The sequence below is a fragment of the Apodemus sylvaticus genome, chromosome 7 (genome assembly GCF_947179515.1).
Source record: "Apodemus sylvaticus chromosome 7, mApoSyl1.1, whole genome shotgun sequence".
NCBI lineage: Eukaryota > Metazoa > Chordata > Mammalia > Rodentia > Muridae > Apodemus > Apodemus sylvaticus.
The window spans coordinates 1137110-1162534 of NC_067478.1; the positions used below are offsets into that span (position 1 = coordinate 1137110).

Here is a 25425-nt window from a genome sequence, read left to right on the forward strand (position 1 = left end):
ACTCCTCTGTGACCTCCGCACTAGCCCATGCCTCCAGGGTCCTGCCCTAACTTCCCTCAGAAATGGAACTTTACCTGTAAATTAGGTGCAATTAACCCTTTCCTCCCCGGGCTGCTTTTGGTCATGATGTTTTATCACAGCAACAGAAACCGTAAGACAAGAATAGCCTTTGAATACACAAAATACCCCTCGCGCAATCTGTACTCAGAATCTCTGGAATACATGCTCACATAGAATTACAGCCCTTGAGAGAGACTAACCATTACAAAGAGGGCCGAGGCCAACACACTAGAGAAAGCCCCTGGATCCTTGAAATTCAGAGGCAATGAGGTTAAATTAAACAGCATGCTGGCATAAGAGAAAAATTAACTCAGGACTACATAGCCATCTTAAAGTTGCCAGAGTTTAATTCAAAGCGTAGTGATATGTGAGCATATCTGTTAATGGCAGGGCAAAGCACAGACACTCCAGAGAACAGGGCAGGATCGTCGCTTCTTCAGATGTTGTCCTTGGCCATAGACTCTTACTCTCCCTCCCATGGCCTGTCCAGAGCAAGAGGGCCTCACGCCAGCGCGGGGCCTGCTTCTGAGAGGACGGAGCCTTGGGATGAGAGCATGTAGTACCTGGGCCAGCACCAGCTCAGGAGGCAGCCCTGGACTTGATAGAATCCATGGTCTAGATGGAAGATGCCTCCAGCATGTCTATATCAGAGCTCTGCATTTGGTTCTGAATCCAGATGGCAGTGGCGTTGTCTTCTGAGGCCATGATTCCTAAATATGTATTTTCGATGTCTGCCTATGGCATGTGCCCGGGTGCCCTGGCTCCCTGGAGCTTCCGCCTGTGGTTACATTGACCTTTGAGCTCTGTCTTTTGCTGGGCTGGCTCTTGAATCTGCCTTCACACGAGTAATCAAATTTAATCATCCCTGACCTAAAAGCTAAATGCAATTTAGGAAACGCTACCATGCTTAGCCAAGGCTCAGAGCCAATCAGGGCTCCTGCCAGCAGCTCCATGGCCCCAGATGGGCTACTTGGAGATGAGGACGACCTTCTCAGCATGAACCTCTTTCACTTGTCTGGAAATAAACTTGACAATGAACTTCCGGGGTCCAGTTTTCACTGGGGTGCATTCCATTTTGAAATTGATGGACTTTCCAGGCGGCATTGTCCTAGAAAATTCAAAGGCACACAGTCAGCCAACCGGTGCTACAGGGAGAATCCACATTGCATGAGGAACCAGGCAGGCATCCAGTTCCAGTGCGGCTCTCGGGAAGTCCCTGTGCTGCAGGGCCAGTGATGCAGGCCTCCACCTGGAGTGTGGCCACTGTCTCAGCCGTAAGACAAGATAGCAGGCTGGAATGGTTGCTCTCCACTGTGCCAGTCACAAACTCTTCTGAGAGCACTCAGGAACAAGATTCATGATGAATCTACAAGAAAGTGTTGTCTGGCCCTAGTATTCAAGATGGCAATACCTGAGAGTGTATTAGGCTCTGAGGTCCTGCCCCAATACTATTGAACTAAATGTAGTTTTGTTGTTGTTTTTTGTCTGTTTGTTTGTTTGGGGGTTTGGTTTGGTTTGGGTTTTTTAAGGGGAGGGGTGGATTTTCAAGACAGGGTCTTTCTGGGTAGCCCTGGCTGTCCTAGAACTCACTCTGTAGACCAGGCTGGCCTCAAACTCATAAAGGTTCATTTGCCTCTGCCTCCAAAGTGCTGAGATTAAAAGTGTGCACCACCACCTTGCCAGAATCTGTTCTTTAACAGTGGTCATGAGGAATCAGCATATCTGTGGAAGTTTAAGACACTTGTCCCAGAATAACAGGAGTCTGCTGGGATTTACTTGGAAGATCTAGACACCTGATAAGAAATAGGCCTGAGAAACAGAGCATTTAAGTAAAATCCTTTCCTGGATATGTTGACATACCAAAATCAATAGTGTATGTTTAGTCCAGCAGACAGAAAACTGAGAAACACCCCTGTGAGGCAGCAAAGACTCTAACTAGGAATATGCCCTTACAGAGAAGCCATGCGGATGCATGGGGACCTATCCTGTGTTCCTGCAAGCTGAGAACCAGCACTGCCATTTGCTTTGAACATTTAAATTACACAAGATCACAAAGACAAACGAAACAGCCTATTAGTCCAGAGCCTGAGGTATATTTGGGGATTACCTGTATTATAGACAATGTTTCAGAATACTAGGTAAATGATAGGTTATTTGACAAAGTTGGGGTTCTGCACTATGGCACCCCAGAACTAAAGTTCACAATAATAATTATACAACTAGAACCATAAAGTTTAGGAAAAGTGTAGGCTATTTCTATATTTTTATAATGACATGAAATTCAGTATCCACAGAGAAGATTAAAATTTAAATGTGAGTTCCAGTGGCGAAGGCATCTTAGGGTTTTAAACAGTCTAGGCTGGGGTATAGTTCCATAGGAAGGCACTTGCCTTTCATGTACAAGGCCCTAGGCTCAACTTCCAGGGCAGCACCTTAAAACAAACTGCAGTGCCACCTGTGGGAGCACACACCTTTAATCTCAGCACTCAGGAGGCAGAGGCAGGTGGACCTCTATACGTTCAAGGCCAGCCTGGTCTGTATAACAAGTTTTAAGCTAGCTATGGCTATAGAGTAAGGAAATCTCAAATAATCTAACTCTTACATGCAATTTACAACACAACATTCCTTACTGACTTACCGCACTCAGGTTAATAAGAAAAGTAAATGGCTCCCTGAGGGGCCGGGGATGGGGGGGAACAGGCAAAGGGAAGTACAAATAAATTACAGGAGTCAACAAGAAAACCTGAGCTATAAATAGAAACACAAAGACAGGGATGCTTTGGCATTTCTGAAGAACAACATATCGGACTGACAAGAAACAAAAGGGCTATTGTTGGTAGAGTACTAACTAGTGTAACCTTTTCTGCAGGCTGACACCAGCACTCTGTGTCTACCTTTTTACTGTAACATCCTAGGAGTTTACATCTCAAAAGCATGGCACATTGTGTTGGGAAGACTCACTCTTGTTCCCAGGATTTTGAGTTACTGAGGCCCAGGCTCTCCACTGAGAACTTGATGTTTGTCAAAGGGATGGGCAGGGTATTCTTGAAGGTGCAGTTGATGATGAGAGGCTGGTTGACCTTGCCTGTGCTCGGCATCTGTTAGAGTGGAGAAAAGACGGATGTCACAGACTAAAGACGAGAGGGCAGAAGACAGGCTCCAGCAGGAAAGGTAATTCTTGGTCCTCTCTGTAAGCCTCTCAGTGGGTCTGTGCTCACTTGGGAGGCTCTGGTGGGGGATGTGATTTGCCTGTGCCTCTCTCTTAGATTCCAAATTTTTCACATGCTTCTCTCTAGTTTTGCCAGACGTATTTTTAAGGAACTCAAGGTGTGTAATCTCATGGTAGCCAGAAGTCCTCATATGAACTACATTCTGATCTTATCCAGCGCATCAGGACTCCCCCTTTTCTAAAGCTCGAGGGCTAAATAGTTATTAAATCCCCCCACACTAAGGACACTGGTATCACCTCACCCATGACCCAAAATACCAAGGTGCCTCACAGGACCGCCAAGAGAAGCACATCCCAAGACAAGCTGTGTTCAACACTTGAAACTCCTACATGCCTCTGCCCTACCCACCCTGGATGCACCTTCACCAGAGCCCCACCTTCCCTGCCCAGGGCACCCCAGGGCTCTTGTCTCTGCCTTTATGTTTCAGGTTTTATCTCCTTCTGTAATTCTCCTTAAGGTACCTAGGGTTTAAAGCACAGTCAACTGAGTATGTCCTGAGAAAGCTAGAGTATCTGCCTCCAGGACACCTGAAACACCAACTAAACTTGTGTGATCTCAGGGACAAGCATTCTCTGACACCCACATTTGTGACATCTGTGATGCCACCTGGAAGAGGGTGGGAGGGAGACCCCCCCAGGAGAAGCTTTTTAACTTATTTTTTCAGATGTACTTTATTTGCATGAGTGTTTGGTTGCATGTATGTATATGTTCCACATGCATGCTAATGCTCACCAAAGTCAGAAGAAGGCATCAGATCCCCTCAAACTGGAGTTACATGTGGCTGTGAATCATGATGTGGGTACTGGGAACTAAACCTGGTTCCTCTGTAACTCTTAACATCCAGCCCCTCAAAAGAAATTCTTGATGATCAAGCTATGGTGGGTACACTGGAACTGCTTCCAAGTAGAGTGAGTCCTGTGAAGTATGCACGCTCTGCTTCAATGAGTGGGGACCAGGCCAGCACCCAACTATGTCTAACGAAAAGTCAGTGCCTTGTGTCCTCAACCACTCTGCTGCAGAAATATCAAAACATGGTCTCCAAAGGGGGCAATGCCCTCAGCCTAAGACATTCCTATGGGAGGTGTGCCTGCTGAGATGTAGACATCTTCAACAAACCCTACAACTGGTCAAGTATCATCAGGGAAGGGCTCTGGGATGATTGTGTTTGACAGGTCATCAGAAACATAATGAAAGTCTTATACAAGTTGCCCTTGACTCCTGTGTTCACAGGAGAATACTGATCAGAGAAGCGAATCTGGCACCAGCTTCATCTTACCCCACATGGGGTAGGGCCATGGCAAGCCTTGCACATCACCGGCATGTATCCAAAACTCTGATACAGAAGAAGCTGAGGGCATGGGTCTCTTTTGACAAGAAGAACTGAGCATCTGGGGATAGGAAGAGACCATTCACAGTGCCAACTGCATCTTTAAAATTTTGTGCTATGCACAGGTATTCCTTGTTTTTAAAAGTTTAAATCCATTTGGCTAAAAGTTGAGAAAAGAAAAAACTCTTTGACACATCACTTCCTTGAAATACCTGTATGGAAAAAAATGATGTGCCATTTTCCTTAGCAATTCAATTGACCCAAAATCAGTCAACTGGGAGACCACTAAAGTCCTGAGCTCTGCCTCTCTCCAAGGTCTGATTTCAAGTAGGATCCCTTTCTGGACTGCAGGCAGCTCACCTCTACAGAGAAGGCAGAGTACAGGAAACACAGGGTCGTATCAGTGGCCACCTTGTCACCAGAATCCGCAATTTCTGCAATGATGAACCCTTTAATGACCATCTCGTCATCAACCATGCCCAATTTATAGATGTAGTAGCTGGAATCCATACTGAGAAACACCTCTGATTCTGTGAAAGAATGGGAAGAAGGGAGAGATTAGCTCTGGGGATAAAGCTGCTTGGCCATAGAAGAGTCCTGTTCTCTCTTTAGAGAGTTTACACTCAAGGACCAAATGGATTTAGTCATTAACTCAGATCTTGAGACCCATTCTGGGCTCCCACTCTCAGGATAGCCTGCTCATGCTGAGAGCAGCCACAGCCCACTGATGAGAAGGGGGACACCAAACGAATCTCCACTGTTACAGAGGCATTTCATGACACCATTAGCACCTTCACTTGTGATTGTGTGCTAGACCCCAACTCCTGGCCTGTTTTTCTTCTGTGCCTGGATTCGTTGTCATCACCAAAATGTAAGTGCTCAATAAATGCCATGTCTGTTCTCACATAAAGAGTTAAAGTATGAGAGCGATCCACAGAGACGCACGAGACATCAGATGCTGGGCATCCTGGTCTCCCCGGGCCTTGAGGCCTCATGGCCCCTGCTTCTGGTACCTTGGCCTTGGAGCTGCACAGTCTTCTGAATGACTCCCAGGTTTGTCTTCTTGTTGCCTGTGTATGTCTGTAGGTCGAGGGAACACGAAATGTTGACATTCTGTGGGGTGGACGTTTTCCTCTTCAAAATTATAGTCAAATTGATAGGATAACCTAGCTCCACAGAGTTCTGGAGGACCGACATCTGAAGAGTGTTGTTCAGTGTTCGAGAGTTGAGCTTGTCATCAGGATGCTTACCAGAGGCCTTCTCCATGGCCTTCCTCTCCTCTGGACTTCCTGTAGAGACAGAATATTTTCTGAAGACACCCTTGGGATCTGAGAGAGACTTCCCATTCATTGTTCTGGTTAGATTTTTTTTTTCAACAACACAAGCCATGGTCATCTGGGAAGAAAGGACTTCAACTGAAAACTGCTAAAAATGCTGCCATATGATTGGCCCAAAGACAAGACTGTGAGGCATTTTCTTAATTAATGACTGATTTAGGAAGGCCTATTCCACTGTAAGTCTAACACCCCTGGGACCTGCGTTATATGAGAAAAGTTGAGTAAGACATGAGGAGCAAGTCATCAGTGTTACTCCATGGCCTCTGCTTCAGGTCCTGCCTTGAGTTCCTGCCTTGGCTTCCAGCAGTGGACTGTGAAGCAGAATATGTAAGCCAAATAAACCCTTTCCTTTCCAAATTGCTTTTCATCATAGTCTCTATCATATCAATAGAAACCAAACTAAAACAGAAATTGGTACCAGGAGTCAGGTATTACTATAACAGACATGACCATGTTCTAGGGAGGATTGTGGAAGGACTTTGGAACTTATGATCTGGGAAAGCTGGTGAGTGTTCAGAACTCAGTGGGCTTGTTCAGTAGGAGCTTGGGAAACCAAAAATTTGAGAGCAATGCAGACAATGAAGTTTCGAGGGATTTTTTTGTTTGTTTTGTTTTGTTTTTTGAGGCAAGGTTTCTATGCATAATTCTGGCTATTGGAACTCACTCTGTAGACCAGGCTGGCCTTAAACCCGGAGATCCACTGCCTCTGCCTCTCCAGTGCTGGGATTAAAGATGTATGCTATCCCCACCCTGCCTCATGAGACTTCACAGGAATCTTGAGAGTGCCCTAAAGAGTCTTTCAGAGCTATCTGTATGATACATTTGAATTAAGACTCTCTGGTGTCTGGTCAGTTGGAGCCGAAGAATCAGCTGTGCATTTCTCAAGAAGAGGCAGGCAGATCTCGGTGAGTTTGAAGCCAGTTTGGTCTACATACGAAGTTCTAGCCCAACCAGAGCTACACAGTGAGACCCTGTCTCCAAATAGAAAAAAAAAAAAAAAGCTGGTTATCAAGAAACTAGTACCACCAAAGTGAAACATCTATGAGACAATTGATGGCTGGTCAGGTAGAGATGAGAAATCAGCTGTGATTAAGAGACCAGCATCGCCGATGTAAAACCTTCTGGGAGTACTTCCTCACTCTCAGCACACAGAATCTGGGGTCTAGAGAAGGCAAAGGTCGGCATCTCATGCTAGCAGCTGGACTTGATAGTCTCAGAGTTTCCCAGGCTTTGATGGCATGAAGGGTTCATGGAGATCAGCTGAGCCATGGCCCTGTGAGCAGCCAGAAGATGTTATTGGCGAAGGTGCAGCCATGTAGACCCCCACAGCACATTCGAAATGCAAGAAACATGGGATAACCATCAAGGGCAGTGACAGGCGTGGCATGGGATCAACTTGAGCTTAAGAGACCAGTTCTGTCCTGCAGACAGCAGGACCACAGAGGCAGAGTTGTGTAGGTGCTTAGGAATCTAAAGGACCACAAGCAGACCTCAGGTTTGAAAACTGAACTTATACTGTTGAATTTTGGCTTTGCTTTGATTTGATTGTAACTATGTTCTGGGTCTTCCCTCTTGGAATAAGAAATATGTAACTTAGCTGGTCAGTGGTGGCGCACACCTTCAATCTCAGCACTTGGGAGGCTGAGGCAGGTGGATTTCTGAGTTCGAGGCCAGCCTGGTCTACAGAGTGAGTTCCAAAACAGCCAGGACTATACAGAGAGACCCTGTCTCAAAAAAACCAAAAAAGAAAAGAAAAGAAAAGAAAAGAAAAGAAATATGAAACTTTTTTTACTTACAGGAGCCCACAGCTAAGAGTGTTTGGATGTCTTAAAGAGACTGAATTTTTAAAGACTATGGGACTTTTAATAGTTGAAATGTTTTATATTGTGATAGTGATATTCATATAAGATCTTAGGGATAAGCAAGTCAGTAAAGGGTATCCCTTAATAGTGTTGTATTTAAATGTCGAGTTGACAAGGAGTCAGTTGTCCAGGTTAGCTATATTTGTAAACTCGACAAAAAGCAGGCTCATCTAGAAAGAGAAAACTTCAATTGAGAGAATGCCTCTATTTGATTGGCCCATAGACAAATCTGTGAGGCATTTCTCAATGACAGATGTGGGAGGGCTTATTGTGCTGTGGATCTGCAGGTGGGCCTGGGCTGTATCAGAAAGCAGCTGAGCAAGACATGAGGGACAAGCCAGTGAGCAGGCTCCTACGTGGTCCCTGCCTCCGTTCCTGCCAGTGAGCAGTGCTCCTACGTGTCCCCTGCCTCCGGTCCTGCCTTGGCTTCCTTCAATGGACTGTGACCGAGGAGGATATGTACACCAAATAGACCCTTTCCTTTCCAGATTACTTTTCATCATGGTCTTTATAACATCCATAGAAACAAAAACAAAACACCCATTGACTAGGACTATAGGAGCATCCAGGAGCTAAGGTTTCACAAACCCCAAAGCCTCATACTGGGAACCTGTAATAAATGAAAATGGCAAAAGAAAGAAAACAAACAAACAAACAAACAAACAAAAAACAGAACACCCCTGCTTCTCCCTAAAAACTGCGGGAATACTAGAAAGAGAGATTTCACCTCCAACCTGCCAGAACTATTGAAATCAACCAAAGTATCATTTAATCACAATAGTTCACTGAACCAGGCATGGAGACTTAGACCTGTAGTCCCAGCACCTGGGAAACCTGAGTCAGGAGGATTACCATGACTTCTAAGCCAACCTGGACTACATAGTGACTCCCTCCCTCGGGCACTGGCACAGTGCTTGCCCAGCATCCACAAAACCCTGCTTTAGTACTTTAAAAGAAAAATTAAAAACAAAACAAAACAACAACAACAAAAAAAACCCTAGGCCAGGCACACCTTCGGTCCAAGCACTCAGGCGGCAGAGGCAGGCAGCTCTCTGTTAATTCCAGGCCAGCCTGGAAATTACATAGTGAGTTTCAAGCCATCTACAAAGTGAGACCTTATTTCAAAAAACAGGAAGAGAGGCATGAGGAACTCAGAAGGCATGAGGTAGACCCATTCTCTCTCATCCTCCCAGACCCTCAGTCACCCTGAAAACAGGAAGGACTAGTCACAGTGACATCAGAAGCCTCCCCATCTGGTGGCATGTGGGTTTGCAGCAGACTCACAACCTCACCACAAGTGCTTTATTGTCTTTTGGCTTTGATGACAGCTTCTGGGAAGTGTCCATTCACAGAGCTCACATTTACTTGACCAGACTCAGCTTACAACAAACGGCATCTTTCCTGGTGTATTCAAAAAACAATTTTAAAACCTGGAAGTGAAAGCAAGCTGAGAGCTCACATCTTGGGGTTCTGTACAAGTGAGGCTCAGATAGAACACCAATTGTCCCCCTTCTGGACACAGCTCCCAGGCCAAAGCAGGTACAGGTCACACAGAAGCGCTGCAGGGAATCAACGCACAAGCACCCAGCAGAGAGAGAAACGGTCTGATCTCCAGCCTGCCACCGTGCAAGCTTATAGCTGTCAAGGAAAATCAGCCCCTGTGGAAGCCTGATTTGGAACTTACTAGAGAAAAACTTCATCTATTTTAATATAATCAGAGGGACAGATGGCTCAGCTGGTCAAGTCACTTACTACAAGTTTGGTTGTCCCCAGGACCCACGGTAGAAGGAAAGGGCTGACTCCCACAAGTTGTCCTCTGACCTCCATATGTACACTGTGATGTGCTCACCCACACATATGTATGTGCACGAATTTAAAGAAATGTAAAAACCACTGTAAATGTAATCAAAGGACTGAAAGAGCAGAAACTGTAGCTCGCCAAGCAGATACTATCAATAAAGAGACTTGCAACAGTTTTAAAGTCAGTAATAGCTTAGAGATTACCCAAAAGACCATTAGAAAATTTGAGTTTAGGTTTGTAGCTAGAATATCTTGTGTTTGTATGGGCGTGGCACTTGTCAGTAATAAATGTGATGGCCTACAGCTTAAGCAGGAAATCGGAGGTGGGACATCCGGGAGGCAGAAAGGCTTCTGGGATAGTGTCAGGTTGGAGATTTGTTTGATAGGATGTAACAGACGAGACAGACAGACAAGACAGACAGACACATGTGGTGCCTGGACACAGGTAACCAGCCACGTGGCAGAATGTAGATTATGGGTTATTTTAGATGGGTTATTTCAAGTTATGATCTAGTCAGAGAAGAGCCTAGCTACATGGCCAAGGGATTTGTAAGTATATTTTGAGTTTGAGTCTTATTTCTGGGAGCATGGGGCTTGGAGGGAGAGGCAGAGCTAATTTTTACATAGGTTCATTGAAATTACTTAGTCCTCAGGGCAGAAGGGGAAAGTACACAAAAAAGCAAAAGTACACTGAGCCCTCTTTCTCCCTCCCTCAGGTACTGGCACAGTGCTTGCCTAGCATCCATAAAACCCTGCTTTAGTACTTTAAAAGAAAAAAAAAAAAACCCTAGGCCAGGCACACCTTTGGTCCAAGCACTCAGGAGGCAGAGGCAGGCAGCTCTCTGTTAAGTCCAGGCCAGCTTGGTTTATAATAGTAGGTTTCAGGCTAGCCAGAACTACTTAGTAAGATTTGTCTCATACGCGCACGCGCGCGCACACACACACACACACACACACACACACAGCCTCCTAACTCAGCCACTTCTAAGCTGGGTGGCACTAATCCAGTAAGAACACCTCTGAGTTCTGTGTCTGCTGCCTAGAGTGTCCAGAGCATGGCAGGATTCTGCAAGGCCACAGGGGCTGAAGGTGCCGTGTGTTTGCAGCCTGGTGTGTGTTGATTGCCCAGGCAACCTGCGATAAGGTTTTGTTTCAAATAGGACATCATGGTGAAGACAAGGCTGGATTTAAGCTTACCACAATGTTCTTGCCCTAATCTCCAGGTGTGTGCCACAACATCTGACTACCTCATCCTGCCCTGGAGTGGACACACTGTGAGTCATCATACAGGACACAATCACTCTCATCCCACATGGCACAGTCACCCTCATCCCACAGGAAAGAATCACCCTCATCCCACAGGACATGGTCACCGTAATCCCACAGGGCACAGCAACCCTCATCCCACAGGACATGGTCACCCTCATCTCACACTGCCTAAAGATACTGTCACACTCTTGCTAAAGACCATGTGGTTAGGTTGTTGTGACAGGGACCTCTGGCAGATGATGTCCTAGATTTCTGCCATCAGCTCCTTTGAGTCTCAGATCTGCCGTCCACCAAGGACCATCCTGGTTGACGGTAATGTCCTGGTCTTGGAACTGGCCTGTAATGGCACAGCTACCTTCTGGGAACTTGTATTGCAAGGTAACATCTTCACGCTTGTTCTCGCCCACCATCTTGGTGCTGATGTTCTTGCCGATGCTAGCGGTCTCCACAGCAATGAGGACAGTCTTCCCCCTTTCCTTCACCAACCAGATAAACTTGTCACCGTTGACCTCCGTGAACACAAATGTGGTGTCATACTTGACTTGGACCAATCCCTGGCGGATAGCAGTCACCGGTGAGGGCCCAGTGCGGAAGCCTCCTGAGGGCAGAAGAAACGATGGCTGCCAGGGTCTCCTTGGCCCCCCTGCCTCCCAACCCCGAAATTCATCACAGTAACAGTAAGAAATCCCACCCAGGTAGGGAGGCAACAGGTTCTTCCCAGGCAGCCTGAACTGCTCTGTGTCCCTTAAGGACACATCCCAGCTTAGAACTGAAATGTCCAGGAAATCTCAGGCCCAGAGGTAGGGAGCCATTCATCCCAGCACACTGCCTACTTCCTATATGTTCTATACCTCTGCTTCCTGGATATTGGGGACAAAGGCAGTACTGACCTCATTGGTCATCAAGCATCGAATGAGCATCAAACAAAGTAGTACACAATGGTACTTAGCACTGTAATTATCTGGGAACCATCACTAGCCATTTCTATTGATCTAAACCAGTAGTGCTGTCTTCTAAAGCTCTGGGGCAGGGTAGGGTCACAACCATCACTAAGTCTACTCCTGCCCTTAAGTTCCCTGTGCTCTTGTCGGGAAGATCATAATTCTAGCTGGTGGGCAAAATAAACTTGGATAACAACTATTCAAAAAGAACAACATATATGTATGAAAGAAATAATCCTGGCAATATCTTTGCTGTGTAAATCTCCCATTGGCCCAAGTAGCCAGACTTGAAGTCTCCTGTCTCAGTTTCAGTTGTTCAAAGTGTAACCTGGGGCAGGGACTGGAAAGAGATGTAAGGATGACAGAATGTGTATAATGTACAAGCTTAAGGCCTATAAAAGCTGTAAAAATTTTCTGTTGGAGGCTGAATCCCTCTTCTGTGTTATCAGACGCTGTCACACACACTTTTGTTTGTTTGTTTTTGTTGTTTTGTACTTTGGTTCAGAGTTTCTCCATGTAGTCCTGGCTCTCCTGAAATTCATTCTGTAGATCAGACTGGCCTGGAACTCACAGAGATCCACCTGCCTCTACCTCTAGAGTGCTGTGATCAAAGGCATGTGCCACCACCCAGAAACTGTCACATATTCTTAAAGAGCTTTTTCTTTGTTAATCTTTTATGTGTGCAGGGTGGTTTTTCACTGGTAAGGCATATTAACTCTTTAACAATTCCACAGGTTTTTCAGGTAGCCTCAGATCACACCTCATCTACACAGTAACTCTCCAAGCTCTTTGCAGCCCCTTTCACCCGACCCAGGACAAGACAATAGGTTAAACAGTAAGGCGGGTTACTCCCACTCCATCCAACTTGGGCTCAACTACTGCAAGTACGTGCGGCTCCTAATGCCATTCACCTCACCTCCCTGAGCCTGGATTTGCAAAACCTAGATAATGACAAAAATGAGCTTGGAAAGGTTAGCTGTAGGCTATCAAAACAGCTAAGTGGCAGGCAGTGTCTGCTAAGCCTGGAAGCCTTAATTCACTCCCTGGTACCCATGTGACAAGAGAGACCTGACTCTCACATGCTGTCCTCTGACCTCCACCTGTATACCATGATCCATGTGTGTACACACAAACCAATAAATACATATGATTGTAAAACTTTTGAAAAGGTGAGTCGTACCTCCCGTCAGCACCCATGCTCACTGTCACGTGAGTGTCACGTGTATCCTCTTCTCACGGCTGCGCTCAGTGTGAGGGTAACCATCCAAGACCAACTTGACCCCGCACAGTCTAGTCAGAAGAGCAGCCCAGACATGGCCTCTGACCCCTGTTTCTCCCGTGCCCCACATAAACTCACCGTCACTGATTTCCTGTGGTGTAGAATCCAGGACCTGCCAACCATCATAGCCCTGAGGTAGGTCCTGCCTTTTCATCCAAGCATCTGTCCACACATGGAAATTCCTGTGGCAGTAGAAACAGCCCCACCAGAGCCAGCCATATAGTTAGCAAACCTGTCATCATAGCCCTCTAAGTTTGTTCTGAAGAGGTGGGAACCATTGTCAACAGAGGCAAAGATAATTCTGAGTACCTTGTGGAAAGCACAGCTTAGAGCAGGCAGGCAGTGGGGGGAAACTCCTCAGACTCAAAGAGTCAAGAGGACATTTATTAAGCCTCCGCAAGATGAATGAATGAATGAATGAATGAGCAAACCATTGTAAATTCTTTTCCCCATTCAACAGGATTCTGACTTAATTGATGAATAACTTTGTATCTGGACAATATTCCATATTCCTGCTTTTGTTTGCTTGGGTTTGTTTTGTTTTGTTTTTCAAGACAGGGTTTCTCTATGTAGTCCTGGATATCCTAGAACTCACTTTGTAGACCAGGCTGGACTCAGGCTCACAGAGATCCTCCTGCCTCTGCCTCCCCAGTACTGGGATTAAAAACGTGTGCCATCACCCAGCTATTTTTGCTATTTTTTAAGACAGTTTACCATATTGGTTAACAGACTTGGGTGTCTTCCACATACAATACCAAAGTGAAAGCCTTGCATGTGAACTGAACCTTCTCCACAGTGTTTGAAGAGCAGTGGTAGAAGCCACAACCCCACCCCAACCTCCAGCCCCTCCCCCCATATGCACACACTCACACAATACCTACATTTTCAGCCTGCAAAGTGTTTGTGCATTGGGTCAGAGAGCACAGCAGTGCCTCTTGATGACTGATGGTGCCAGTTACCTCAGAGGGAGGCACACAGCAACCTGTCTCAGTCCTTAGGGCAGGGCGGGGTCGGGGGGGTGCAGAAATAAATACCAATTCTTGTCCTTTGCCTCCTGCTCACAACTTGAACCAGTCTACAGAGAGGCCATAAGGCCCACAGAACAGAAGAACAGAAGAGACCAGCTGGAGGGAGCCTACCAGACAGAGTCTTTGGTCATATGTGGAATTGGCTTGCCCGATTCATCTAGGTAGATGTCTACGGTGAGGTTCTTTTCTGTATCATGGGCTGACTCAAAGTTCGTCACACTGCGGGCTGGGATCCCCACTGCTCTCAGTGCTGAAATGACCCCAGGGCAGGATGGTTAGCTTCTGTGGGAACCGAGTAGCCCGCCCCACAGCTGCAGCCACCTACCTACCTGTGGTCAGGATTCCAGAGAAAACCCAGCACTGGCCAAAGCGTACGGGCAACCTGGTGACATAATGCTGCTGCAGGATGGGTACACTGCTGGTCCACACGTATGGGGCAGTGCCACTGGAATAGTCTCCTGTCCAGTTCCCCATCAGCACGCCACCGTTCGCAGCACACATCTGACACAGGAGAGAACAGTCTTAGCATCTGTGCTCTTCCTAAACCTAGCGTTTATCCGGGGCAGGCGGGGTACCCAGAAGGGCCAAAGAGCAAGTTTTAGATTAAGCCTGGCTACATAGTGAGACTCAAGTCTCTCCTCCTGTGCCACCCCAAAGAAACCAGCACTCACTGAGTGATAGTAAAATGTCAGAGAAGAGCTTGTACCATACTCTGGAAAGGCTGTGCCAATATGCGCATGTGAGACAAACTGTCTTCACCTGTTAACCCACATGATATAACAAGGCCCCTCTATGGGTGCAAACTGCAACAGGCATCTATTAAGGTAGGCACTGAAGAGATTTGCAAAACTGCAAGCCACACTACTCTCTTCACTACATTTTACACTTCAGAAAGTTTTTTAAACACAAAAAAAAACCATTCTTGCTAACTTGTAGATTTATTATCATTCTCTTAGTGGAACAGATTTGTGTGTGTCCTTAGAAATAACATAATTTCTAAATATAATATTTATATACATATAATAAAATATTCATATTATAAGCATAATCTTAAGGTATAACTTCTACACATCTGTAGATATAAGCCATATAAATATAAGCTACTTGGGGTCCTTGGTACCTTTTAACAGTGTCCTGAGACCACAGGGTCTGAGAACTGCTGCTCTGGATACAGTAGACAATGGACGACCATCAGCAGCAAAGTTCCTGGGATATGGCTATGGGACTCGGGAAGCCCTGCCTAAGGTGCTCTGTATTTGTGAAATGGTGGTTTTGCAGGCTGTGCCTTGCCCTGAGGACTTCCATTTTACAAGCAGCACTTGACTCCAGGGTTCAAATGCAGAGGCAATATGATGCTTTTAGCAGGCACAGACTACTTGTCAACAGGCCTGCAAGGCACAGACTGATACAGGACATACCTAACAGTAAAAGAGGACCAGTGTATAAATGGACGACAGCAGCTCAGAGCATGAGGGCACAGGGGCAGCACACTCCTACCAGGGAAACCAGGCCCAGAGTCTTCATCTGGACTCTGATGTGGACCTCTAACATTACAGTGTCGACCTGTCACTAGTTCTTGTATGTACAAAAGAACTGACTGTCCCAGAGGTCTCTGTTCAGCCCTATTCCTACTGCCAATATAACTTACTTAAACTGCTGTCAATCTGGACCCTGTCCTGCCCTTCATCCAATGGCATCCACTGTTCCACACTTCATTTCTACAGCTTGACTTGACCCTGAGGCTCGGATGAAACCTGTAATCCCACAGCTTTATTCTGAAGCACTTTCAAATAAACCTATATCAAGGTTAGTGTGCTCTCTCTGTCTCTCTGTGTCTGTCTGTATCTGTCTCTGTCTCTGTCTTTCTCTCTATCTCTCAGTGTCTGTATCTGTCTCTCCCTCTATCTATCTTTCTGTCTCTGTCTCTGTCTCTGTCTCTGTCTCTCTGTCTCTCTCTCTCTCTCTCTCACACACACACATATATGACAGAGCTTCCTCTGCCTGTCAGGTCTCTTCAAACTCCTTGGATTCTGCTGCAGCTTCTTTGACCCTTTTGTGACCACTCTATAACCATCCATCCATCCATCCATCCATCCATATATGTAGATATGTTGACTGTGTGATGTGTAATCCAAGGAATAATAGTAGGAATACTGAAATAAAAAAACATGTTTGCTGGGCGGTGGTGGCGCATGCCTGTAATCCCAGCACTTGGGAGGCAGAGGCAGGCAGCTTTCTGAGTTCGAGGCCAGCCTGGTCTACAGAGTGAGCTTCAGGACAGCCAGGGCTATACAGAGAAACCCTGTCTCGAAAAAACAAAACAAAAACAAACAAACAAACATATGTTTTCCTTGACTGGCAAATCAGGACTTCTTGGTATGCTGGGCTAAGGTAGCTGACATAGCTTATAATTTATTATTCAATAATTTCTGACATTGTGGGAAGGCAAACATGACTTGTTTGTCTCTATCACAGTGCATTCACGACAGTGTTCATCCCAGCTGTGGCCAGACTTGCAGGAGGGAGAATACCTTGAATATTTACACCATCTCTGAATGGCTGAAAAAGCCATTTTCCTAAGGTCAACTTAGAAGTGCCAACATTGACCTTCTGAGCTCAAGTTTGAAAGCCTGTGCTCAGAAGGACAATGGCAGACATAGATCCCTCGATAGTCTTGGCTGACTGCTCAGCCATAGCTCCCTCTGTGCTCCGTGGAGAGCAGCTTACAGTTTGCAGGGAAAGCTAAATCAGCCAAGCAGCTGTTGATGGACCACAATAGCATTTACTGGACAGACCTCCAGGAGTCTGGACGTAGAGCCCGGCCTCTCCACGTACCATAGTACAAATGGCCCTGGACACGAACACTGGGTTCTGCATTTCACTGTGCTCCATCTGGGCCAACAAGTTGAAGCAGCAGCTCAGGACATGCTTCTCAAACTGTCATGGAGATAAAGAAAGAGGCATCAAGAGTCCGCCATGTCAGATGAGAAGCCACCCCAACTAATTTGCATTGCCTTTAGGGGTATCTCATCTATCAAGTACAGGAACTTGCCCACAGTCTCTCAAAGATCTTTCACATTCCACAGTAGAAGCCGTTTAAACAACCAGACTCAAGACAACAGTTGAGGACATCTAAAGGCTCACAGAGCAGGGACACTGAAGAGACAGACACGGGATTGAGGAGATAGCTCACTGGTAAAATGCACAAAATATACAAAGAGGTTTTAATACCATGGGAGAAACTCCTTGGAAATTGAGTTAGATAAATGAAACAGGCTGTCAAAGCTGTGTACAAGGAATATTATCTCAACTAGTTTAGTATTAGTAATAACAAAAATGAACGGGGAGTGGTGCTGGAGAGATAGCTAGGTGGTTAAGAGCACTTGTTGCTCTGGCAGAAGACCTGGGTTCAACTCCCAGTACCCACACAGTGGCTCACAGCCAGTTCCAGGAGATCAATGCCCTCTTCTGGCCTCCACAGGGACCAGGCAAGCACACAGTGCACAGACACACACACAGGAAAAATACACATAAAACATTAAAAACAAAAAATAGGGAAGACAGGTTAGTTTAGTGCTAAAGATTCCTGAAGTTGATCTTCAGTCTCTACCCCTTGGGAAGGAAATTGGCTCTTGAAAGTGGTCCTGACCTCCATGTGTGCATGTAGGGTAGAAGGTCTGAGGCCAGTGCAGGGTTTGAAACCCACCAAAATCACCCAATCCCTGAGTTTTAAAACCCACCAATTCCTGAGTTCAAAATCTCACCAATCCCTGGGCTCTTCTTGAAATCTCACCAATCTCTACTCTGGAAATATCCAACCTGAAAAACTTTGCCCCCAAAAAGCTCGATATAAGGCCTGCCTCCTGCCCAGTTCTCTGTTGCTTCTTACCAGAGCAGAGGCAGCCACCCTCTTGTGTCTCTCCCTGTAAATCTCTTGTGTAAGGTTTGCTGTGCAGTGTGACTTTGTGGTATTCCTTGGCTGAGGACTGCCAGTATATCTTACCCTTCAGAGCTGTAACACTTCTGCTGGGGAAGCCTTTCCCCTCAGAGCTGTAACACTCACAGTGCACCCATACACAATAATGTAAAACAAAATATTCTAAACAGCAGAGTTGTCACTAAGGGAACCTGCCACTTCTGTATATGTTCTGTGGTTCCCTTTTTGCTCCTCCCCCTCTCTACTTGATGTTTGTTTTAGGTCTTTTTGTTTTTGTTGCTTAATTGAAACAGGGTCTATGTAGCCTCAGCTGTCTTGGAACTTGCTATGTAGAACAGGCTGGCCTCATTCTCATAGAGATCTGCCTGCAAGTGCTGGGATTAAAGGCACCTGGCTCGTGTACATTTATTGAGACAAGTTGCTACTGCTTACCCTACACTGGCTTTGGATTCAATCTCTCTTTTTCTTTTTTTTTTTTTTTTTTTTTTTTTTGGATTTGGTTTTTTCGAGACAGGGTTTCTCTGTATAGCCCTGGCTATCCTGGAACTCACTCTGTAGACCAGGCTGGCCTCAAACTCAGAAATCCGCCTGCCTCTGCCTCCCAGAGTGCTGGGATTACAGGCGTGCGCCACCACCGCCCGGCTTTCTCTCTTTTTCTTATATTACAGGTATGCACCAGCAAGCCTGGCCTGTGTGCTTTGTGATAAGCATTACTGGGGAGCAGGGTGTGTGGGGCTTAGGCCTTTCAGGCTAGTCTCACACTTGTGAGCCTACTGTTTCAGCTGAGGTGAACCCACTTTCCTCCACAGCCTTTGCTTGATAGCCTCTAAGGAAGATGTGGTCTATCAGATTGTGCCTGGTGCAGCCACAAGAAGACAGTCTATCTTACCTGACCGAAGGTCCAGGGTTTCTCTTTAATTTGTTTGGCAAAACCCATGTATAAGTAGCCGGTATCATTAAGGACGTACTCTGCTCGCTCTTCCTCACTAGCCATGAAGACACTGTCATCTGCAACAAGACCACACACACATGTTACTGGCCACCCTGAGATAGAAGCACGTATACCACAGAGTTGGGACAACATATGTGGGAGGCATGGATACAGGAAGCAGGAAGAGCCAGAGCAACACACTGTACATGGAAAATGCAAAGACCCAGATGCAGAAGGCCATGCCTTGACCCCAGCACTGGGGAGGCAGAGGCAGGTGGTCCTCTGCAACTCTGAGGCCAACCTGGTTGACTGAGAGTTCTAGGACAGCCAGAGCTACACAGAATGACTCAATATCAAAAGCAAAACAAACAGACAAAAACGAAGAACTTCTAAAGTACATCTTGAACTAGGTATAAGGCTCATTCATTGGAAAAATGTAGGGAAATGTGAACATGAGCAAAATTGTCATTAAGTATAAATCATAAGCCATTAATAAAAGATAGACTTTGGCCAGGCAGTGGTGGCCCACGCCTTTAATCCCAGCATTTGTGAGGCAGAGGCAGGCGGATTTCTGAGTTCGAGGCCAGCCTGGTATACAGAGTAAGTTCCAGGACAGACAAGGCTACACAGAGAAACCCTGTCTCGAAAACCAAAAGAAGAAGAAAGAAGAAGAAGAAGAAGAAGAAGAAGAAGAAGAAGAAGAAGAAAGAAAGAAAGAAAGAAAGAAAGAAAGAAAGAAAGAAAGAAAGAAAGAAAGAAAGAAAGAAAGAAAGAAAGAAAGAAAGAAAGAAAGAAAGAAAGAAAGAAAGAAAGAAAGAAAGAAAGACTTCAGGGCCCAGAAAGATGGCTCTGCAGTTAAGGGCACTTGTTCTTGCAGAGATCCCAAGTTCCATTCCCAGCATCCATAGAGTGACTTACAACCATCCATAACTCCAATTACACACACACACATACACACACACACACACACATGAGCATGTGCACAATCACGCACATATGCACTTGTATACTTGCACTCATGTGCACATATGCACACACACATACACACACAAACACACACATGCACACACACTAATTTAAGTGTGGGAAGTTAAAGAAGGCTGCAAGGCAAATGTGAGAAAAGATCAAAGTAGAACCTGTTTGACATGTCTTTGGTCCAGGGTTTCTAAAGTAAGGATGGTGTATTTAAAAAAAAAGAAGAAGAAGAAGGGAGGACACATTTGGGTGGGAAGGGAAGGAGTGTGTATGGATCTGGAGGAAGTTGGGGGAGGAAGGTTAATATCATCCAACCAAACTGTACAAATCTCTCAAGAACTAACAAAAACTGAGAAAAATTAATTTAAAATAAAAAAATAAATAAAAATGGAAATAAACGGTATCCTTGAGTGACATTTGTACAAAGGTTCAAGGGAACCACAGGGAGGAATAAGGTGGGCAGAAGAGCCACATTTGCAGAGAAGAGGAACCGCTGTTGAAATTCAAGTCCCACCCTAGAGTTGTGAAGGAAGGAGTCACAGTAGCTCCCAGAAGATCTGAACAGGGCTGGAAGCAGAAGCTAGCTGGGTTTGGCAAGGCAGTGAGGATAAGCAGAAAAGGCAGAAGAGACACGGGTTTGTGGGCTTGGGCACTAGAGGATCTTCTAGGCGTGCACTAAGTGTTCCTGTCAAGTCCTTCAGCTAGTTGGAGTGTATCGAGAGAGCCGGGAATGGCTCGGGGACTCTGCACTGCAAGCAGGGTATAAGCATGGGTCTGTCTGCCAGAACCGCACAAGACCAGCATGTGGAGGGGACACATTCTGCAGCAGAACTGGATCCCGAGTTACCTGAGCACCATGGATTGAAGAGAAGGTAGAATACTCCAGCTTTAAACTCATTCACACTCAGCTTGTACCTCCCCACTATGGCGTCGGCCGCACTGATGACATTCAGGACAACCTGCGGAAGCACAAGGCACGATGGACTCCCTCTTCCCCGACTCTACTCTGTACCCTCCGAAGCCTTCAAGAAGAATCGTCAGTCCCAACAAACCATTCTCTCTCGGGTCAGCCAAGCAATCAGGGCTACCCCAGTATGGACGGATATGACCCGCAAGGGAGAAAGGTCTAGCAAGTCCCCCAAAGGGACGGATAAACTTGGGTCTACAGGTCATAGGTGTAGTTCATGCCAAGTCTTGTCCTCTCCGTGTCTGCATGCAGATGGTGCCACCTCCAGATCGTAGGATAGATCCTCTGACTGAGATAGAGAAGAACCTGATCTCAGCCCCGATCTCCGCAGGGCCTGCTGACTGCTCACAGTAGAGAACTTGCCTCAATGCTGGGAGCCCTAGATCTATTTCAGTCCTGCAGTGCATCAAGCATCTTCAAAGGCACCCAGACAGCCGTCCAGCGCCTTAGGGTAAGTAGTGGCTAGATAGAAAACTAAGACATGGACAGTGCTACAGTGGCACTAAGAATTTTATTTCCCGACTCAGTGTAGCAGTATAAGGCAAAACCAGAACAGGGAAGTGGGAAGGGGTGGGTGGGAGAACAGGGGGAGGGAAGGGGGCTTATGTGACTTTCGGGGAGTGGGGGGCCAGAAACGGGGAAATCATTTGAAATGTAAATAAAAATATATCGAATAAAAAAAAAGAATTTTATTTCCCATCATTGCCACACAATCTGGGGACTTCCAAATCTACAGGATATTTGTTATTAGAAGGTGTCTTTTAGGAGCAATGGTGGCCAGTTCCAATGCTAGCTTTGTCTTCTACTAGCTGAATGGCATTGCTACTTTTCTTTTCTTTTCTTTTTTTGAGACAGGGTTTCTCTGTGTAGCCCTGGTTGTCCTGGAACTCACTCTTGTAGACCAGGCTGGCCTCGAACTCAGAAATTCACTTGTCTCTGCCTCCCAGAGTGCTGGGACTACAGGCGTGCGCCGCTGCCACCACCACCCGGCTCACTTTCTTAATTTCCCATGTGCATCGGTCTCCTCACTTAAAAACTCCCTTCCCATCTCCCTAGAGTAATTGTATGAATTAAAAGAGCAACATGTACTCAAGGCAGTAAGAAGGAGATTAAGCCTCCTGGAAGGTAAAATGTCACCACTCCCAACCCATAGCAACATGTGGCTGTGTTTTTCTGGGTTTTTTTGTTTGTTTGTTTGTTTTGTTTTTTTTGTTTTTAAATGTATTTATTATATGTAAGTGCACGGTAGCTGTCTTCAGACACACCAGCAGAGGGCATCATATCTCATTATAGATGGTTGTGAGCCATCATGTGGTTACTTTGAATTGAACTCAGGACCTCTGGAAGAGCTGTCAGTGCTCTTAACAGCTGAGCCATCTCTCCAGCCCAACACATACATGGCTGTCTGGATGAGGGTCTGTCCCGTGAGAAAGTGTTCCTGAGCACCAATAGGACATTTGGGACAAAGTCCCTCCCCAGTATGCAGGTGGCAGAGCTCTGGGCTTAGTAAGACCTTTCCCCTGTGTCCTTCAACATCATTCATTACCAAGCAACACCAGAGTTCAGCCTTCCATAGCATAGGTAATGTTAGGACCCCTGACCCGCACAGGGCCCTACAAAGGTGTTCACATATTTTTGTTTTGTTTTGTTTTTTTAGAAAAGCAGCAGGCTGGAGAGATGGTTCATTGGTTAAAGACCCAAACTGTTCTTGTAGAGGACCTGAGTTCAACTACCAACACCCAAGCTGTGGTGCTCACAGCTGCCTGTAACACCAGCTCCAGGGGATCCAGTGCCTTGAACACTTGACTCACACATGCATACCACAGTCACACACACACACACACACACACATGCACACACACATGCACACACACATATATCTTTCACATGGAAATTTAAGATTCACTTCCTTCATGGGTGCTATAAAAAATAAACAATTTTAAATTAAAAAAAAAAGTTAAACAGTGCCTTTTGTGTGAAGAAATTTAGCCCATTCCCTACCCAGTTTTCACCTCTGCAGGTGCCATTCCCACCAGCTCCATAACCAAAAATCAAGTTCTTAGAGAAAAAGACTGAGCCTAAGGCCTTTTCCAAGAGAGCTGTCATGAATACCTGAAAAACACAAAATCTGGCTGCAAATTGGAAATAGGAGCCTTGGTTCTGGCCAGAGGGAAAGGAACATAAAGAGGTGCAGTGGTGTGGGGGAAACCAAGGGGGGTGAGAACCAGGGCGCAGGGGTGTGGGGGAAACCGAGGGGGCTGAGGACCAGGGTGCAGGGGTGTGGGGGAAACCGAGGGGATCTGAGGACCAGGGTGCAGGGGTGTGGAGGAAACTGAGGGGAGTTGAGGACCAGGGATGCAGGGGTGTGGGGGAAACCGAGGGGAGCAGAGGACTAGGGGTGCAGGGGTGTGGGGGAAACCGAGGGGGGGCTGAGGACCAGGGTGCAGGGGTGTGGGGGAAACCGAGGGGGAGCTGAGGGCCAGGGATGCAGGGGTGGGGGGAAACCGAGGGGGGCTGAGGACAAGGGGTACAGGGGTGTGGGGGAAACCGAGGGGGGGGCTGAGGACCAGGGTGCAGGGGTGTGGGGGAAACCGAGGGGGAGCTGAGGGCCAGGGATGCAGGGGTGTGGGGGAAACCGAGGGGGGGCTGAGGACAAGGGGTACAGGGGTGTGGGGGAATCGAGGGGGGGCTGAGGACCAGGTCTACTTACTCATTTTCCAACTACAAATTCTGCTTTTGGAAAACTAGAAGATCATTGCTGTTTTTAAATCTTGGAATTAACCTAGTAATGGGATCTGTAGGCTATGTCCTAACGGAAGTAGCCATGAACTAGTTCAGAGATCTAGCTAGGAGGTGGTGATGTTTGGTAGTGGCTTTCCAACACTGGAAACACAGACAGAACTTTACAAAGGATGTCAAAGAAGCCATCACAAACCCACCCATGCACTTGAGCGACCACTAAACAAAGGAACATTGGTAAAGTTATCAAGTTTTGTTAAGAGAGAAGTGGAGGAGAAGCCTCGAGTCTCCATCTGCATTTGAGTTTAAATGCAGCAGAAAGCTCTGAGGGAGGAATGGACAGCTGCACTGTGGGAAGATGTGTTTTTTTTTCTTTCCTTCTGCTCCCCCATCCTCCTTCCTCCCCCTCTCCTCTCCTTCCCTCTCTCCAGTTCTATCTCTCTGACTCTGTTTCCCCTCTTCCCTCCCTCTACCTTCTCTCTTTGGGTCAGGGTCTCTTCTATAGCCCTGGCTATCCTGTAACTCACTGCAGACCAACAGACCAGGCTGGTCAGGAATTCAGAGATCTGCGTGCCTCTGTCTCCAGAGAATGCAGAAATAAAGGCTTGTACCACACTGGCTCTGAGGCACTGACCATTCTTACTCATTTTCCTCTGTTTATTTCCTCCAGTGAATATAAATGAAAGCAAGAGCTATGCAAGACATCTGGCTAGTCAGAGTTACTGTGTGCTTATTGGTAAGCAAGAGGGATCTGATGTACCCAGAGCCATGGCTGTGGGTAGGAAGCAGCATTACACATTTGGACGCCCAGGAAGGGATAAATAGGAAATTCTCAGTTGGGTCAGAGAACTATTCAGAAACCGCCCGACAGTATCCCAACACTGTGGTCCTCACCTCTACGCCAGACTGTTTGGCAATTTTCACCTGCCAGCCCTTAGAACGGTAGGATGTCGCTGGGTCAAGCTCCACCACGTAGAATGGGATTCTATTTCCTGGAAACACCAATAGGAAAGTGAGTCTTGACACCAACCCCAGTACAGCCATCTTTGCCTACCTACCACTCCTTCCTAGCTCCTGGTATACAGACCTCAACAGATAGTTGGTCCCTCTGTCTTGACAGGGCTCATGGTCTTCCTCCACTGTGGCTATCTGGGTTGTAGTTTGCTCAAATTAGGCAAGGCTACCCCATCTGCATCCTTGCCTTTAATCCTAGGGCCTTTTGCATGTTCTGTTTTGTTAAATACCCAGTATAGTCCCTACAACATACATTAAACTAATGATCTTCCTGCCAGAATGCAGTGTGTGTGTGTGTGTGTGTGTGTGTGTGTGCAGTCAACACTGAAGGTTTTCCTAGTCACTCTCCATCCCTCTCCCCACCACCCATGAAGCAAGCCCTCTCGCTCTACTTGGAGCTCCCCAGTTAGCCTAAGATGGCTGGTCAGTGAGTTCTAGGCATCAGTCTGTCTACAGCTCCACCAAATAAGCATTGTACTTCTTGGTTTTCACATGGGTGGCTGGGGACCCAAACACAGGTCCTTATGCTTGTGTGACAGGCACATCACTGACTAGACTATCAGGTTTTGATCACTATTATGGTTTACCTCAAGCCCACAGAGCTACAGTGTCAGCAAACAGTCCTGCAGGTCATCTCTACATGTTCCAGATCCCTCTGGGACAGCTGCCTCACTGGCTGGCTTGTCTGCTCTGAGTTTTCCCTGGCTATCTCCACTGCTTGGCCACAGA

At 46.5% G+C, this 25425-nt stretch overlaps 1 protein-coding gene across 1 annotated transcript; it reads right to left on the reverse strand.

Moving 5' to 3' along the window:
* Positions 1–354: 354 nt before the first annotated feature.
* Positions 355–24726, reverse strand: Tgm4 (transglutaminase 4). Its single transcript, XM_052189210.1, is given in 14 exon segments — positions 355–1168; positions 3022–3158; positions 4978–5147; positions 5631–5906; positions 11241–11483; positions 13184–13287; positions 14245–14383; positions 14463–14634; positions 16969–17001; positions 17003–17050; positions 18960–19078; positions 20824–20935; positions 22945–23055; positions 24577–24726. Coding segments are annotated over 14 exon segments (1956 nt in total). The 3' UTR covers positions 355–1026.
* Positions 24727–25425: the final 699 nt, after the last annotated feature.